Below are 17,925 nucleotides of genomic sequence, written 5' to 3' on the forward strand. Positions count from 1 at the left end.
GATGGACACAGAGGCCCAGCGTGCTGCGATTCATGGGGTCGCAAAGAGTTGGACACGACTGAGCTACTGAACTGAACTGAACTGAATGTATTATCTGCTCAGCATCAAAGGAGTACCTAGGGGTACAAAAGTAAGAAAGATTTACCTAAATGGATTAAGCAGGGGAAAAAGCAAAGAAGAGTCAAAGCTGACATCAACGTTTCAATTGTAGGGAAAAGAGCTGGAAGAAAGCACCATCAACAGCACACAGAACACCGGTGAAGGGACATAAATCAGCAGGGAGAGCTAAGTGCACAGGGTCTAGTTGGAGCCTAGGGTACCAGCAGGAAATCCCTCCAAACAACAGAACCTTAAGGGTAAATAAGTGGGGGTGGAGGGCAGGCATGTCATAAAATTTTATACACCACTAAGGACAAGCTCTTAGGTGGGGTGGGAGGGTTAAATGAAGAGAGGGGAGGAGGAAACCAGTGGCCTAAAGAGAGAGAACTTCTTCACTGGTGGCCCAGCCAGTAAGGAATCTGCCTGCAATGAGGGAGTCCCATGTTCAATCCCTGGTCCAGCGGAGATCCCCTGGATAAGGAAATGGCAACCCACTCCAGCATTCTTTCCTAGAGAATCCCATGGGCAGAGCAGCCTGGTGGGTCACATGGGGACCCACAGTCCATGTGGTCACAAAGAGTTGGACATAACTGAGCAACTAACACACACACACACACACACACACACACGGAGAACTTCAGGGAAGGGAAACATGACAAAACCAACAGTCTGTGTGTTCTCAGGAATGAAGATACTGGGCCAAACCGTAAGAAGTCTGGCAACCCAGGGAGGAAGAAAAGCTTCATGGAACAGCAGAAGTGAAAAGATCCTTTTCTTTGGGCCTCATTTCTGGGGGTACTTGTTCTTTAAAAAAAAAAAATGGAGGGGAAGTCAACAAGATAGAACAGTGCTCACAAATACCCTGAGTTTTTCAGTAAAGCTTCAGTGAAGGTAACCAGTTTAGCATTCATATATTGGGGAAAAGACTAGAAGAGGCACCATAGATGCTAGTGTATGATAACAATTAGATTTTTTTAAATTTGACAAGGTTCATAGAATGTAGGGGTACTTCCCCAGTGGTCCATTGGCTAAGACTCCATGCTCCTAATACAGGGGGCCTGAATTAGATCCCTGGTCAGGGAACCAGATCCCATACACCACAACTAAAAGATCCTGTATGCTGCAACTAAGACCCATGCAGTCAAATAAATAAATATTTATTAAAAAAAAAAAAATACAGGAAGGCAAACCATAACCACAAACAATCCTACTGGCATGAAACACACAAAAAAACAAACGTTAAAAGAAGAAGCTCAATTAAGGAAATACTGATGTTAAAATTTTTAGGAAATATGGACTTTCCTCTTGGTCCAGCGGTTAAGAATCCACCCGCCAACAGAGGGAACGTGGGTTTGATCCCTGGTCGGAAAGATTTCATATGCCGGGGATTAGCTAAGCCCATGCACCACAACTACTGAGCCCACTCTCTAGAGCCTGTGCTCCACAACAAGAGAAGCTACGGCAACGAGAAGCCCTGGCATGGCACAGCCCAACTGGAGAAGAGTCCCCGCCTGCCGCAACTAGAGAACGCCCACACAGCAGTGAAGACCCAGTGCAGGCAAAAATAAACAAATGAATAAAATTTTTAAAACGTTTTAGGAAACAAAAATTAAATACGCAAACTGAAGGCGTTCAGTCAAATGCCTCAGACATACTATTTTATGATAAGCAGATAATTGCTTATTAAAAATATAGGACACTTTTAATTGTAAAAAGACTCGGTTTTTAAAATACTCTTTAAGCTTCAGGTTCTACAAGAGCAGAGACTCTACCTAGTTTTACTCACCAGTGCAGGGCCTGGCTTAGAGTAGCTTCTCCATAAATATCTGCTGGATGTTGGTTGATGTATTATGTGGTTTCTACAGAGGCTACATGAACCAAAACCCAGAGCACAGAAGCAGCATGCAAGGTGGCAGAAGCCTACAGTGGGTTCAGTGTCCACACTCTGGAACCTGTGAATGTGATCTTATTGGGGGGTGAAAGGAGTAGGCTGGGAGGGGTGTGGGGGGGAGGTCTTTGCAGATGTAATTAAGTTAAGGATCTTGAGATAAGATCATTCTGGATTACCCAGGAGTAATCCAGTGATAAGAGGAGGAGACAGGACGCAGAGGAGAAGGCCATGTGAAGACTGAGACAGAGACTGGAGTCATGCGGCCACATGCCAAGGGAACGCCTGGAGCCATCGGAAACCCAAGGAGATGAAGAGTCTTTCTTAGAGCCTTGTGAAGCAGCGTGGCCCTGGTGCTACCTTGATTTCAGACATCTAGCCTCCAGAAATTTCTCCTAAAAGACAAAAGATCACAATAAGAATTTCTTACCAGATAATGGATGGAAGGGCTGACTGTGCAAAAGTGAACAAAGTTGAAGTTTCTGTTTAGACAAACAAAGCACAGAGATAGGCAAGGTCGTCATATAACAGTAATCTGCTAAGTCACTTAGCGGTGTCTGACTCTTTGTGACCCCATGGACTATAGCTCCCCAGGCTCCTCTGTCCATGGACTTTTCCAAGCAAGAATACTGGAGTGGATTGCCATTTCCTTCTCCAGCGGACCTTTCTGGCCCCAGGGATCAAACTTGCATTTCTTAGGTCTCCTGCATTGGCAAGAGGGTTCTTTACCACCAGCGCCACCTGGGAAGCTCACATAACAGTAACAGTAAAATACAGAATAAAAATAACAATACATTGTATTGGTAGAATATAAAGAAGAGATATAATAATTGTAGGTGATGACTAATTAATTAGAGTATTAATAAAAATACTAAAAGTTTAAGAAATTCAATAACAACAACAAAAGACCCAAAGGAATGGCAGCAGTTATTATTAAATATTTCAAACATACAAAAAAGATTAGAGTAAAATAAATATTCTTTACCTAATACCCAGTCTCAATAAATCTTGACATTTGGCTAACTTTACTTCTGAATTTTTTAAAAGAATAAAATATTTCAGATACAGTTGAAGGCTCTACAGACCTCCTACTGGCCTTTTTCTCCTCCCTTCCACCTCAAAAGTAACCACTGTTCTAGAGTTGAGTGTATCTTTCCCATGTACCTATTTAGACACAAATAATAGATTATTTGATATATTTAACATTTGCATACAGAGCATCTGGTTATACATTTACTTTTTTTTAACCCAACATATTCTTTGAGACTTATTTCTATTGATGCATACAATTCTAGTTTGTTCATTTTTTTAAAAATTATTTTTAGTTGGAGGACACTTGCTTTACAATATTGTGCTGGTTTCTGCAATACATCAACATGAATCAGGCATAGGTATACACATGTTCTCTCCTTTTTGAACCTCCCTCTTACCTCCCACCCCATCCCACTCCTCTAGGTTGTCACAGAGCACTGGATTGAGCTCCCTGCATCATACAGCAAATTTTCAGAGGCTATCTAATTTTACATGGTAATGCATATGATTCAATGCTACTCTCTCAATTGTCCTGCCCTCGCCTTTCCACTGTGTCCACAAGTATGTTCTCTATGTCTGCATCTCCAGCGCCGTCTTGCTGATAGGGTCATCAGTACCACCTGTCTAGATTCCGTATCTATATGTTAACATACGATATTTGTCTTTCTCTTTCTAACTTACCTCTCTCTGTATAATAGGCTCTAGGTTCATCCACCTCATTAAAACTGACTCAAATGCATTCCTTTTTATGGCAGAGTAATATTTCACTGTGTATATGCACCACAACTTCTTTACATATCCATCTGTCAATGAACATGTAGGTTGCTTCCATTTTCTAGCTATTGTACATAGTGCTGTGATGAACGCTGGAGTACATGTGCCTTCTTCAATTATGGTTTTCAGGGTATATATGCCCAGTAGTAGGATTGCTGGTAGTTTTATTCCTGATTTTTTTAAGAAATTTCCATACTATTCACCATAGCAGCTATATTAATTTACATTCCCACCAACAGTGCAAGAGGGTTCCCTTTTCTCCACATCTTCTCCAGCATTTATTGTTTGTAGATTTTTTGATGATGGCCATTCTAAGTGGTATGAGGTGATATCTTATTGTAGTTTTGATTTGCATTTCTTTAATAATGAGTGATATTGAGTATCTCTTCATGTGTTTATTAGCCATCTGTATGTCTTCTTTGGAGAAATATCTGTCTAGGTCCTCTGTCCACTTTTTGATTGGGTTGTTTTTCTGGTATTGAGCTGAATGAGCTGCTCATATATTTTAGAAATTAATCCTTTGTCAGCTGTTTCATTTGCTATTATTTTCTCCTATTGAGGGTTGTATTTTTACTTTGTTTATAGTCTCCTTCACTGTGCAAAAGCTTTTAAGTTTAATTAGCTCCCACTTGTTTATTTTTGTTTTTATTTCCATTACTTTGGGAGGTGGGTCATAGAGGGTCTTGATGTGATTTATGTCAAAGAGTGTTCTGCCTATGCTTTCCTCTAAGAGTTTTATAGTTTCTGGTCTTACATTTAGGTCTTTAATCCATAGTTCATTCATTTTAACAGCTGAAGATTATAACTCTCCCATGAACGGTCATTTACTGTGTTCTTCAATCTTTGTTATAAAAAATAATGCTACAAGTAACATTCTTATGCATGTCTCCTCATACATATACTAGAATTGCTCCAGAGTATCACCCTAAAATAGCAATTACTCACTGTCCTTCCTTTTTAAAAACTCGTTTCCTTTGGAACTAACCTTTACTACAGCATAACAATATTCCCATATTTAGTAGATTAATCTGACTAGGCTTTCTGTGGAAAAAGACTAAATTGTATATTGATCATCCTTTGTCTCTTTATCCAGTTCTGTTTTTCTTTATAAAACTTATCAGTTTGAAATTATCATGTACTTGAGATCGGTTCAAGATGGCAGAGTTCAAAGACTGTGCTCATCTTCTGCCAGAGCAGCAAAATCGCAACTAGCTGTTGAATAACCATCAACAGGAAGACATTCCTCCACCAAAAAGAGATACCCCACATGCAAGGACAAAGGAGAAGCTGCAATGAAATGGTAGGAAGGGCACAATCACCATAAAATCAAATGCTAATCTTGCGGGGTGGGTGAACCACAAACTGGAGAAAATAATACCAAAGACGTTCTCGCACAATTGTGAAAGTTCCAGACCCTACATCAGGCTCTCCAGCCTGGGGATCTTGCCAAGGGGCTGGGAATCACCAGGGGATCTGACTTTGAAGGCCAGCAGGACTTGATTACAGGACCTCCACAGGACTGGGGGAAACAGAAACAAAGCGATGTGAGCGCCAGGTCCCAGAGGAAAGAACACTGACCCTACAGGAGACTGAGTCAGGCCTGCCCGTGAGTGTGTGGGGGTCTCCTGCAGAGGCGTGGGTGGGCAGTGGCCTGCCATAGGGAGAAGGGCACTGGTAGCAGCAGCCCTGGGCGATGGGTCTCAGCATAAGTTCTCTTGGAGGATGCCAACAGCCCTATCACAGAGCCTCAAGGGGCTTCCCAGGAGGCTAGTGGTAAAAGCCCATCTGTCTATGCAGGAGATATAAGAGACACAGGTTCGATCCCTGGATGGAAGATCTCCTGGAGGAGGAAATGGCAACCCACTCCGGTACTCTTGCCTGGAGAATCCCACAGACAGAGGAGCCTGGCGGACTACAGTCCATAGGCTCGCAGAGTCAGATATGACTAAAGTGACTTAGCACACACAGCACAGAGCCTCTAGACTCTAGGACTTGGTCAGTTCCAAGCCAAACAACTAACAGGGAGGGAGCACAGCCCCACCCATCAGCAGACAACTGTATTAAAGTTTTATTGAGCATGGCCCTGCCCACCAGAGTAAGAGTTTTGCCCACAGCCAGTCCCTCCCATCAGGAAGCTTGTATAAGCCTCTTATCCTCATCCACCAGAGGGCAGACAGAAGAAATAAGAACTACAATCCTAGCAGCTTCAGAACTAATACCACAATCACAGAAGGCTAACTAAAATGAAACGAATAGGATTATGTCCCAGATGAAGGAACAAGATAAATCCCCAGAAAAAACAACTAAACAAAGCAGAAATAGGCAACCTCCCAGAAAAAGAATTCAGAATAATGATAGTGAAGATGATAATGTTTCAGGATCTTGAAACAAGAATGGAGAAGATGCAAGAAATGTTTCCAAAGACCTAGAAGAACTAAAGAACAGAGATGAACAATATACTAGAAGGAATCAATAGCAGAATAACTGAGACAGAAGAATGGATAAGTGACCTGAAGACAGAATGGTAGAAATCAATGCTGCAAAACAGAACATAGGAAAAACTGAGACAATATTTGAAGAGATAATAGCTGAAAACTTCCCCAACGTGGAAAAGGAAATAGTCAACCACGTTCAAGAAGCACAGAGAGTCCCAAGTAGGATAAACCAAAGGAGAAACACACCAAGACACACAGTAATCAAATGGACAAAAATTAAAGACAAAGATAAAATATTAAAAGCAACAAGGGAAAAAGACAGACAACATACAAGGGAAACCTCATAAGGTTATCAGCTGATTTCTTGAAGACTAAATTGTGTATTAAATTCTCTTTGGGAACTTCCCTGGCATTCCAGTGGTTTGGATTCCATGCTCTCAATGCCAAGGGCCTAGGTTCAATCCCCAGTCAGGGAACTAAGACCCCATAAGCTGCATGGCATAGCCAAAAAAAAAAGTAAAATTCTCTTTTAAGTCATCTCAGAATACCTGGTTAGCAAAGACATTTGATGCAAAAAGCAACATATCTCATTAATAAGAAGTTACCTGTGTAATGCTTTTAGAAGACATAACTGCCTGATTGTAGAATATGCGGCCAAAGTGATCTCGATCTGGAAATACCTCTGCTTGTCGAGGTAAGTTTGCCCCTCCTGAGTCAACTGAAGACAGGGGAAATAACAGATATCAGTACATCTCAATGAACAAAACATCCTATCCACAGGAAGACTTGTCTCAATGATAATAGCACCAGTTCTTAATTACATTCACACACAAAAATTTGCTCTATCTTTCTAAACTCTTCTGCAGCCTCTTTCTCCAATCCTCCCACAGAGCCCCCTAAATTGTATTGCTTTCTTCAAACATATTAGGCTCTCCTACCCCTATGCAAAATTCCACTTGAAATATTTAGGACATTCTCTGCTTTGAGGATTAGCCCCAGAAATCGCAAAAAAATCCTTAACCAGTTCAGCTGAAAATGGATCTCTCTCTCTCTCTTTTAAAACAATCCAAAAATCATCTACCGAATTCATGGGATAATTTTATCACACATCGCCCTCTGTTTCTCTCTTTACTGTTGATAACAGTGATGGATAAGAATGTCAGCTGAATTCAAAACAGAATTCCATTACTTCACAGCTGTGTGACCACAGAAGCATTTCTGAGCCATTCTATGCCTCAGTTTCCCCACCTGTGAAATGAAGTAACACAGTGTACCACAGGGTCGTTATCAGGATGGCATGAAATAGTGTATGCAAAGCACTTAGTTCAGCACATACTGTGAGAGTACAGAGTCAATGTTACAGAAAGCTAGCTAGTCTTATACCTATCAGTGTGAGTCTTCTATTGATGTTTAATACATTATATCCTGTCTCCAATTCACTATGAGGAAGACAGACAACACAACACCCTTAACTGCATTCCCTACAGCATTGGGAACAGCAGTTGCAAGCTGCAGGGTCCCATTTGTTGTTTTCTATATGTGCAAAGCAGCTCACACTCTAAGTCAATCAGGTAAATTCACTTTCATAGGAAAAAGAAATCTCATCTGAAATGAACAACAGATACTGGTGTTTTTACAAACTAAGCTAATATCCAGGAAGTGCCAATTTTAAACTGCTTTGCTTTTATGTTCTTTTAAAAATATCCTTAAATTTAATTATTAATGTATTTTAATTCCAAATATAAATTTACTTTCACTGAAAATTAAATTTCTTTAAATTATGTTTGCCCAAATTATGTACATACTCAAGCATTTAACCTAGTACCTGGCACTCAAGAGACTCATAAATATTAGCTATTATTTTTTCTTAGTTTGAATCCATTATGATGAATAGAAAAACAAAAATATATAGAAGAAAAAAACACCACTCATGTAGAGGAAAAAATAGCACACCCCAAAATAGTGTCAGGGATTCCTCCTCAGTGATGTTACAATGGGTAGTCCTTATTTACTTTTCCTCCCAGGGGGTTTAACAAAGAATAAGTATTTCTTTTGAAATTATGAGAGAAACCAATAGCTATTCTTGAAATGCCCACTGATAATGTCATATATATATATATATATATAAACAATCTTTTACTTCTCTAGCTGAACAACAGTTTACTTTACAATTCTTATAACTTGCCCAAGTAAATGCAGGGGAGCCTGTTTTGCATTGCAATTTCTTGTGCTCGTAAGTGTTTCTTCACAGTCACTGGATAGTAGGTACCTCCTTTGACTGTGGCATCATTGGCAACAATCATGCATTCTACTCTGAAAGGCAGAAATTTCATTGGAGAGAGAATATGAGAGATTTTTTTAAAGTAAAGACCAATTGCATCTCATTATAAGACACTCCCAATACAACCTGGCAATTTCCAGTATTAACACATATCACTAATTAGTAGGCAATCTCATGGTATAGGAGCTTTAATTACTGTTCATATATTCATTTATATAAAATGAATCACTTTTAATTAGTTTGCAAACTCATATCTGATTTTTTTAAAGAATCATCACCCCACACTAGCAGAGAAAAACTAACAACCTAAGCCACATTTTGCAATGTTCTTTGAATGAAACAGTCCTAACACGATAAGATGACAACAACAACAAATCCAAGTCTCGAGATGAGAAAATCCCTCATGATAAACCTCAGAATTTCCTTTTAGGAAGGTAATTTTCAAAAAGGAACACCGAGCCATTGAAAGTATTTATGTTTCATATTTTCAAAGTTCTTCATGTTACTGCCATATGCTTTTCTATAAAACTAAAGGAAGTTAAAAATACAACATTGATCCTGCGTAAAGTAACAATAGGTGCAAATTTTAAAATAGTATTTTTGAAAGCATATACTATAATGAGTCATTAGTGGCACCCTTTCTCACCAAAACCAGTTTGTCAGGTACCATGGCCCCCAAGCAACTAGCAAGAAGCGGGAAAGTGAATGAAGAGGGCTAGCAGAGAGCCTGCTGAGTGCTGCCAGGAAAACCGAGGACTGGAGGCTCACTCGAAAATTAAGAGGAGTGTGGTCTTCACAAAATTTAATCTTTATATTTATGATGTTTTCGTTACCCCACTTTATATTCTCTAGAATTCTAAAAAATAACTTGAGTTCTTGTTGAACATGAACTAGAGAACAGCAACTGAGCCCACGACCTCAGGTAATCTTAAATTTCTTTTATTAGGGTATGTGGTTCCTCTCCTCTGAGTATCAATTTTATTCACTAGGTTATAGCAAGCATTTTCCCACATTAAAATTAACATTTTATAGAGTGGGAAGTACATTTTTAATGACTTTACCATTAAATAAATCACTTCAAAAGGAACTGAGGCTCTTGGCAGGTTGCTGGGCCATAACCCCACACCTCCAGAGTATGGTCACTCTTCCCTTTCCTAGGGGTGCTGCATTAGAAAAGCTTAAGAAGTTCTGGTGCAGGAGAGAGCCCAGGCTATGAAGTCAGGCAAAGGGAGGCTGAAAGTCTGACTCTGTCACTTGCCCCTATCAACCTTGGACAAGAGACATTACTAGTAACTTTTACTTGTTCTATGGAAACATCACAGGATTTCCCTTGTGGTCCAGTGGTTTAAAAACCATCTTCCAATGCAGGGGACATTGGTTCGGTCCCTGGTCTGGGAGGATTCCACATGCCCCAGGATAACTAAATTCGTGTGCCACAACTACTAAACCCATGCTCTAGGGCATGCGAACCACAACCGCTGAGCCCCAGTGCCACAACTACTGAAGCCTGCACATCCTAGAGACTGTGTTCTGCAACACAGAACCCATAGCAGTAAGAAACCTGTGCATCACAACTGGAGAAAGTAACCCCCACTCACTGCAACTACAGAAAGAGCATGTGCGGCAATGAAGACCTAGTGCAGCCCCCCGCCAAAAAAAACAGAACAAAAACACAGACATAGTACAGGATGAGAAGCAAAATAAGTCCACAAAATATTATATTAGAGACTTCTCTGGTGGTCCAGTGGTTAAGAAGCCATGCCTCCACTGCGTGGGGCATGGGTTCGATCCCTGGTTGGGGAAGTAAGATCTCGCATGCCGCAAGGCACGGCTAAAACGAAAATACATACATTGTATTAGACACCTATAGATTTTGCCTATCCAGCATCTATTATATTGGCAATAAAACTAAACTTTCTTTCAGAAACTGCTTCTTCTCTATTTTTAATCCATGTGGTTCTAGCAGGACTGACCCCAAAGTCCATCCATCTTCGGAGGTGAGCACAAGGACCACGCCTTTCTACTCAGGGTCCATGTGGCGGGTTCAGCGATGGGCCCTGGCCCTAGGTCTGTGCCCTCAGGAACTCTCCTCTTACCACAGCTACTAAGCTTATGGAGCAGAAGCTGGGGAAGCCTACGGCCAGCTTTAGCTCAAGGCTTGAACAGACTGCCTGGGAACAAAACCAAAAACCAGCCTGGTGGCCTGGTGATGCTGTTTGAACTCCTAGATCTGGCTTGGCCCCAAATCAGTTAAGAGTCAACAAATCTTTTTTTATTTAAACTAGTTTAAACACCGTATCATCTGCTAGAGAAAGGGTGCTAACCATATTCAACCATATGATTATGTAAGAAAGGTCACTTTAATTGTAGCGAAGTACTACTTTAGATGTTTTGAATAAGTGAATTCTTTTCCAGTCATACCATCCAACACCAGAGCAGCTTCAGGAAAAAGACAAAATCTGTCTGGTCTTGGCCCCTGCCTCCATGGAATCTTGTGAGCTAAAGTGCACACTCAATATTGAGCCCTGGCTACTGATCTTCATAGAGAGCTTCAGAGAATGGGTGTCTGAGAAGAGCACTGATACAAAGTTTAAAATCTTCAGTGGAATGAAGCAAGGCTGTGTTCTGGTCCCTACCCCTCTGTTTCTCTGATTTATCACTGGGGCGTAACGTTTAGGAGTTAAAGAAGGAAGCGAGAAAGAAGCAACAATGGTGAACGACTACAGTCACACCCCCCGTGAAGGCACAAATCATGGGGTGAAGGTGGAGGGACACACACGTAAATCAGAATCCAAGTCCAGCGCAACTGTATCAGGCTGCCTGATCTCAAAGTCAAGTTTTGCCAGTGGCTTGATCTTTGGCAAGTTATTTTAACACTCCAAGGTAGTTTCCTTACCTGCAGAATGGTGATGATTGTAATAGCACCCCTTCTCACAGGACTGTGGTGAAGATTAAGACAACTAGGCAGTGGGAAGTGTTTATTGCGGTACAAGTATGGTCAGTGTGAGAGCATTCAGAAATACACACAAACAAATGTAATATCCAGCAATCAAGATGCCCTAAGTCTATGGTGGTTCTCAAAGGATAGCACTGGAGAGTCTGGAGAGCTTGTTTAAATGCTGATTTCGGGGCTCAACTTCCTGACTATGACTTAGTACTTTTCGGGAAGACCTGACCATTGACACTTCTAACAAGTTCTCATGTGAGGCTGATGTTCCCTGGGGACCACCCTCCAAGAACTACTCCTCTAAGACAGCGGTTTTTTGCTCTAGATGTGCAAGAGATCACCTGCAGAGCCTTGGAAAACTACCCCCACCAAGTCCAAACCCTGGAGATTCTAATTAAGTATGAAGGTTTGGATTGGGTCCCCAGGATCACTGCTTGGGGTTTTTCCCTTCAGTTTCCATCCCTGAAGTTTCACAGATGAATCTAACACATCTGGGTAGGAAGCCTCAGATCTAAATAGTACCACTAGCATGACACTCACACACTCACATGCGACGCGGTGAGTGCTGGATGCCCTGCCCTGCCTGCTTCCTGACCCACGGGGCTGAGCACGGTCAGAATACTCACCCTGACACTCTCCCAATGCCTGTAATAACGCCACCTGCGGGGACCTCCTCATCACCATACAACTGGTAACCTGCAAACTGTGATAATTCCAGGAATGGAGACCTGAACAGAAGAAAGAATGCTGCTGGAATTAATGTTTTCTTTTTCTAAAATCATATTTGAGTAGTTACACGTGGAAAACGGAAAGATTTTTTTTTTTAATGGGTCAACATTTCAAATACGTGTGTTGGATATAAAGTCTACAAAAGGAAGAAAGTCTAAAACAAAGTCTAGTGCGAACACTTTGGAGACTGACACAGCCACACAAAGGAACACATTTCTCTTTGAAGATATTGTACAGATGTACTTATTGACATAGAAAGAGAACAGCAGCTGACACTCATGTAGCACTTAACCACGGGCCAGCCTCTCCTAGGAGCTTCGGGAATGCTAACTCATTCAGTCCTCAGGACTACCTTCTACTATAGATCCTACTAGGATCCCCGTTGACCGATGAGGAAACTGAAACGCAGTGATGAGGTCAGTTGTCTGAGGTCACACAACTACCAGTATGTGGCAGAGCTGTTTTAATAAGCTCTTTAATAGGGGACCAAGCTCTTAACCACTGTTATTATTCTCTCACTTAAATGTTCAAGATACATTAAGGGCGGTGGGGGAGGGGGAGAAGGCAGTTATTAAACACAAGATTCCATTTTTCTAAAACAAACAAAAAAGTGTGTCTGATCCATATTTGCATGAAAATAGTGTAGGTGTTAATGGTATATACACTAGTGTGTTAATGCACACTAGGTGTTAACGCTGTTTGTCTCCAGGCTGGGCACGTATGTGCATGTCCACAGAAACGACACTTCTGAATCTTCATTTATCTAACTGGTCCTGGCCCTTCTGCCCTCGAGCCCCAGAGTCTACTTACACCCGTGGCCAGAATACCTTTTTAAAATATGTCAGGTAAGTCCTACCAAGTCTTCCCATTTCTTTCAGAGTAAAAGTCCAAACTCTGACACTGACCCGCAAACGCGTTATGAATTTGACCCCATCTTCTGCTACTCCCCACTTCACCGAACCTCCACTCCCACGAGATGGCCTCCCGGCCCTGTGGCATACTGGCATCTGTGACCCACTCCCAGCTCCCACCACAGAAACTTCGCACTGGCCGCTCCGTCCACCTGTAACCCTTTCTCCCCAGATATATACAGCCCATCTCTCCCCACTCCTTCCAGCCTTTGCTCAAATGTCACCACCTCAGCGAGGCCGATCCTAACCACCTCATTCGAAACTGCAACTTGCTCTTCATCTTTCTCTCTTGTAACGCTGGTCTACCTTTTCTTTTTTTCCCATGACTATCACCTTCTGACATACTATGTAATTTGTGACATTTATCAATTATTTTCTCTCCTCCTGCTCCCCTGTAAGCTCCAGCAGGGCAAGGAACTTGGTCTGCTCTGTTCAGTGAGGCATCGCTAGCACCTAGAATAGCACCTGATGTTAAGCAGCCTCACAACAAACACTTGTTGCTGAAGCTTAGGTAAGAACCAGAACTTAAAACCACTTATTTCACAAAACTTTCTAAGATGGGAATTTCCTGGCGGTCCAATGGTTAGGACTCTGTACCTCACTGCCAAGGGCCTGGGTTCAGTCCTTGGTTGGGGAACCAAGATCCCGAGAGCTGCACAGCACAGCCGAAAGAGAGAAAAAAAAAACAAAACAAAACTAAGAAAGCACCATGGAACAGAGGACATCCTGAGCCAACACCTGGGTATATACCAACCCTGGGTCTAGAAGATTGTCAATTCTTTCTCTGGGTAACAGTTTTCCTCTTGATATGTGACGTGCTCTGGCTTTCTCACCACCTCCTGTGATTAAAAAAAAAACATGATAGATGAGATGAATTCAATATAAGGTCTCCATTCAACTGAATACCAGAAAAACATATAACACTAAATTCAAAAAATAAAAATAAAAAATTAACATACCCTATGAAAAACAGATAATCTTTCAGATCATTCAAACTGGAATTTTTTAAAAAATCAGTATATTATAAGCCCACAGTATATTATACATTTTCTAAATTCAGCAGTAATTACTTAAGGGAATAATGCAATACGTTTCTCTGCATCTCACATACTGCAAATACTGTCTCATCTCCATCACACTTCATCCATTATAAATATCTAGCACTGTACTATATGCTCTATGAAATTTGAAATGTTTCTAACATCATCTGTACCAGGTAAAAAGCATTTTCTGACTTCCATAATATACACAACAAATCTTAGCTACAGGTGCCACTCTGTGTGCATGCTAAGTCGCTTCAGTCATGTCCGACTCTGCGACGCCATGGACTGTAGCCCTCCAGGCTCCACTGTCCATGGGATTCTCCAGGCAAGAACACTGGAGTGGGTTGCCATTTCCTCCTCCAGGGGATCTTCTTGATCCAGGGATCGAAACTGGGTCTCTTATGTCTCCTGCGTTGGTAGATGGGTGCTTTACCACTAGCGCCACCTGGGAAGCCAGGGTGGCCCTAGTGACCCGTCACTTTTAAGGCCCTCAAACAAGAGAGAGTTGAACACATCATATAATAATTGAACAGCCCCTCTGGGGACTTCCCTGAGGTGCCGGGGTCAGACTTTGTGCTTCCACTGCAGGCGGCGTAGGCTGGATTCCTGGTTGGGGGAACTAAGACTGTGCATGCCACAGTCTGGGCCAAAAACAAAAAAATAGTCCCCTCTTGTTACTATCCTGACTCAGATGGTCTTCAGTGTTTCCCGACTTTGCCCCAGACAAAAGGAAATCACAGTGACTGAAGACCTCGCTGGGGTAACCAACCCGAGGAGGCTGTTTGAAGTGAGCGGTGCACCGAGCCTCACCCAGCCTGAGAGCAGCCAGGCTCAGTACCTGGGGAATAGCCACACCCTACCCTCAGCAAACCACAGCAACCGAGCAGAACAGACCATCGTATTGCACCTTAATATCTTTACTTTCACTGCTGCCTACGAATTCCATCTTAATAAACTCCTTGTCCACTGAAATTTTAGCTATTTTTAAAAACGATTTGTTTACTTAGGTGAGAAAATACATTCATACAGATTTCAAAGAAGCCTCCACGTAGCACAACTTTATTTTCAAATCAAGACTTTGCTGTATCTAAGGGGATGTTTTATTTTTTTCTGAAGAGGTAGAGGGCTTATTTCTAAGACTAAGCCTGCCTTAAGGTAACCAAGAAGAACATATCATACATCTAATCTTCTTAAAAGAGAATAATTTGGGGAGGGAAAGACTTACGAGATAGTATGAATCAAATCAAAGAAATTCCTCCTTTCTCCCAGCCCCAGGGAATTCAGAGCTCCTAAGTGAGGTATGCGTGGGGGTAGGAGAGAGCGGGGAACAGGAGGGTGACAAAGGGCAGAGGAAACTTCTGAGAGTGACATTTTCATCATCTTGATGGCAGGGACAGTTTCACGGGTATATACATATGTCAAAACGCATCAAACTGCACACTTAAAATAATGCAGTTTATCACATGCCAATTATACCTTAATAAAGTGCTTAAAAACAAATATTAAAGAAAAGTGAACCTAAGGCACTACAAAGAAGACCAGGCTTGGCTGAGGGTCTTTGGAGAGCTGAGGGACGTATGGGTCCACTAACTGGCTAACATAAAAAGGGCAGCAGGGGAGGGTGAGATGAAGAAGAGGTAAGAAAATAGACATGTGGCTTCTTTTTTTTTTTTTAATACTTCAGTTCAGTTCGGTTGCTCAGTCGTGTCCCACTCCTTGCAACCCCATGAGCTGCAAAACGCCAGGCCTCCCTGTCCATCACCAACTCCCGGAGTTCATTCACACTCACATCCATTGAGTCAGTGATGCCATCCAGCCATCTCATCCCCTTCGCCTCCTGCCCCCAATCCCTCCCAGCATCAGGGTCTTTTCCAATCAGTCAACTCTTCGCATGAGGTGGCCAAAGTACTGGAGTTTCAGCTTTAGCATCATTCCTTCCAAAGAACACCCAGGACTGATCTCCTTTAGAATGGACTGGTTGGATCTCCTTGCAGTCCAAGGGACTCTCAAGACTCTTCTCCAAAAGCATCAATTCTTTGGCACTCAGCTTTCTTCACAGTCCAACTCTCACATCCATACGTGACTACTGGAAAAACCATAGCCTTGACTAGATGGACCTTTGTTGGCAAATAATGTCTGCTTTTTAATATGTTGTCTAGGTTGGTCATAACTTTTCTTTCAAGGAATAAGCGTCTTTTAACTTCATGGCTGCAGTCACCATCTGCAGTGATTTTGGAGCCCCCAAAGTTTTCCAAATTTGCTGGCATACTGAGTACAGCACTTTCACAGCATCATCTTTCAGGATTTGAAAGAGCTCAACTGGAATTCCATCACCTCCACTAGCTTTGTTTGTAGTGATGCTTTCTAAGGCCCACTTGATTTCACATTCCAGGATGTCTGGCTCTAGGTGAGTGATCACACCATCGTGATTATCTTGGTCGTGAACATCTTTTTTGTACAGTTCTTCCGTGTACTCTTGCCACCTCTTCTTAATATCTTCTGCTTCTGTTAGGTCCATACCATTTCTGTCCTTTATCGAGCCCATCTTCGCATAAAATGTTCCCTTGGTATCTCTAATTTTCTTGAAGACATCTCTAGTCTTTCCCATTCTGTTCTTTTCCCCTATTTCTTTGCATTGATCGCTGAGGAAGGCTTTCTTATCTCTTCTTGCTATTCTTTGGAATTCTGCATTCAGATGCTTATATCTTTCCTTTTCTCCTTTGCTCTTCACCTCTCTTCTTTTCACAGCTATTTGTAAGCCCTCTCCAGACAGCCATTTTGCTGTTTTGCATTTCTTTTCCATGGGGATGGTCTTGATCCCTGTCTCCTGTACAATGTCATGAACCTCATTCCATAGTTCATCAGGCACTCTTATCTACCAGATCTAGTCCCTTAAATCTATTTCTCACTTCCACTGTATAATCATAAGGGATTGGAGTTAGGTCGGTTTTCCCTACTTATCTTCAATTTAAGTCTGAATTTGGCAATAAGGAGTTCCTGATCTGAGCCACAGTCAGCTTCCGGTCTTGTTTTCGCTGACTGTATAGAGCTTCTCCATCTTTAGCTGCAGAGAATACAATCCATCTGATTTTGGTGTTAGACCAATATTATTCTTAATTATGCCTCAACCTTGACTTTGCTATTCAGAGCATCTAGTGAATTCAGATTTTATTAAGAAAAACCAGAAAGAGTGCTATCCTTGATATAAATTCTCAGGTCATAGAATTCATGTAGACCACAAAAAGACAGCATGTCACGGCACCTTAGTTTTCTAAACATTACTCTTAAAGATTTTTGCATTGATTATCTCCACTCCCACAGACTCAGAGCTGGAAAAGCCATGTTTTCCTTCAATCTCATTTACCCTATTGCACTGATTCTAAAACATGCATTTTGTTCACATTTTAACACTCCTAAAATCAGGAAGGATTTTACAGTTTATACCATCTTTTCATTCTTGTCACCAGGGGGCAGTCAAGACATAGCGGTCAGCCTCTGTGTGCTCAGCACAAATGCTTAACTGTGGTCACTTCAATGATGCTATATGTATCGCTAGAGCTACAGACATGCAGTTTAACTTCCACTCCAAAGTGTTTTTAAAACTACACAAAGTCCTTAAACAACAAAGTCCTACTGTATAATATGAAAAATGTGTATATATGTGTAATTAAATCACTTTGCTATACAGCAGAAATTAACATGACACTGTAAATCAACTATTAATAAAATAACATTTTAAAAAACATACATAAGCTTTAAGGTCATTAAGAGGCCCTTGTTTCAACC

The 17,925-nt window shown here is 41.6% G+C and overlaps 1 protein-coding gene across 1 annotated transcript in view; it reads right to left on the reverse strand.

Moving 5' to 3' along the window:
- Positions 1-17,925, reverse strand: part of MCCC2 (methylcrotonyl-CoA carboxylase subunit 2) — a 79,541-nt gene that overhangs the window by 51,166 nt on the left and 10,450 nt on the right. Inside the window, exons 3-6 of the mRNA XM_069556236.1 lie at positions 13,851-13,935; positions 12,083-12,184; positions 8,414-8,541; positions 6,834-6,946 (exon numbers count right to left, since the gene is read on the reverse strand). Coding sequence (XP_069412337.1) covers positions 6,834-6,946; positions 8,414-8,541; positions 12,083-12,184; positions 13,851-13,935 — 428 coding nt within the window. The remainder of the gene's footprint in view (positions 1-6,833; positions 6,947-8,413; positions 8,542-12,082; positions 12,185-13,850; positions 13,936-17,925) is intronic.

The sequence above is a fragment of the Ovis canadensis genome, chromosome 16, assembly GCF_042477335.2.
Source record: "Ovis canadensis isolate MfBH-ARS-UI-01 breed Bighorn chromosome 16, ARS-UI_OviCan_v2, whole genome shotgun sequence".
Taxonomy (NCBI): domain Eukaryota; kingdom Metazoa; phylum Chordata; class Mammalia; order Artiodactyla; family Bovidae; genus Ovis; species Ovis canadensis.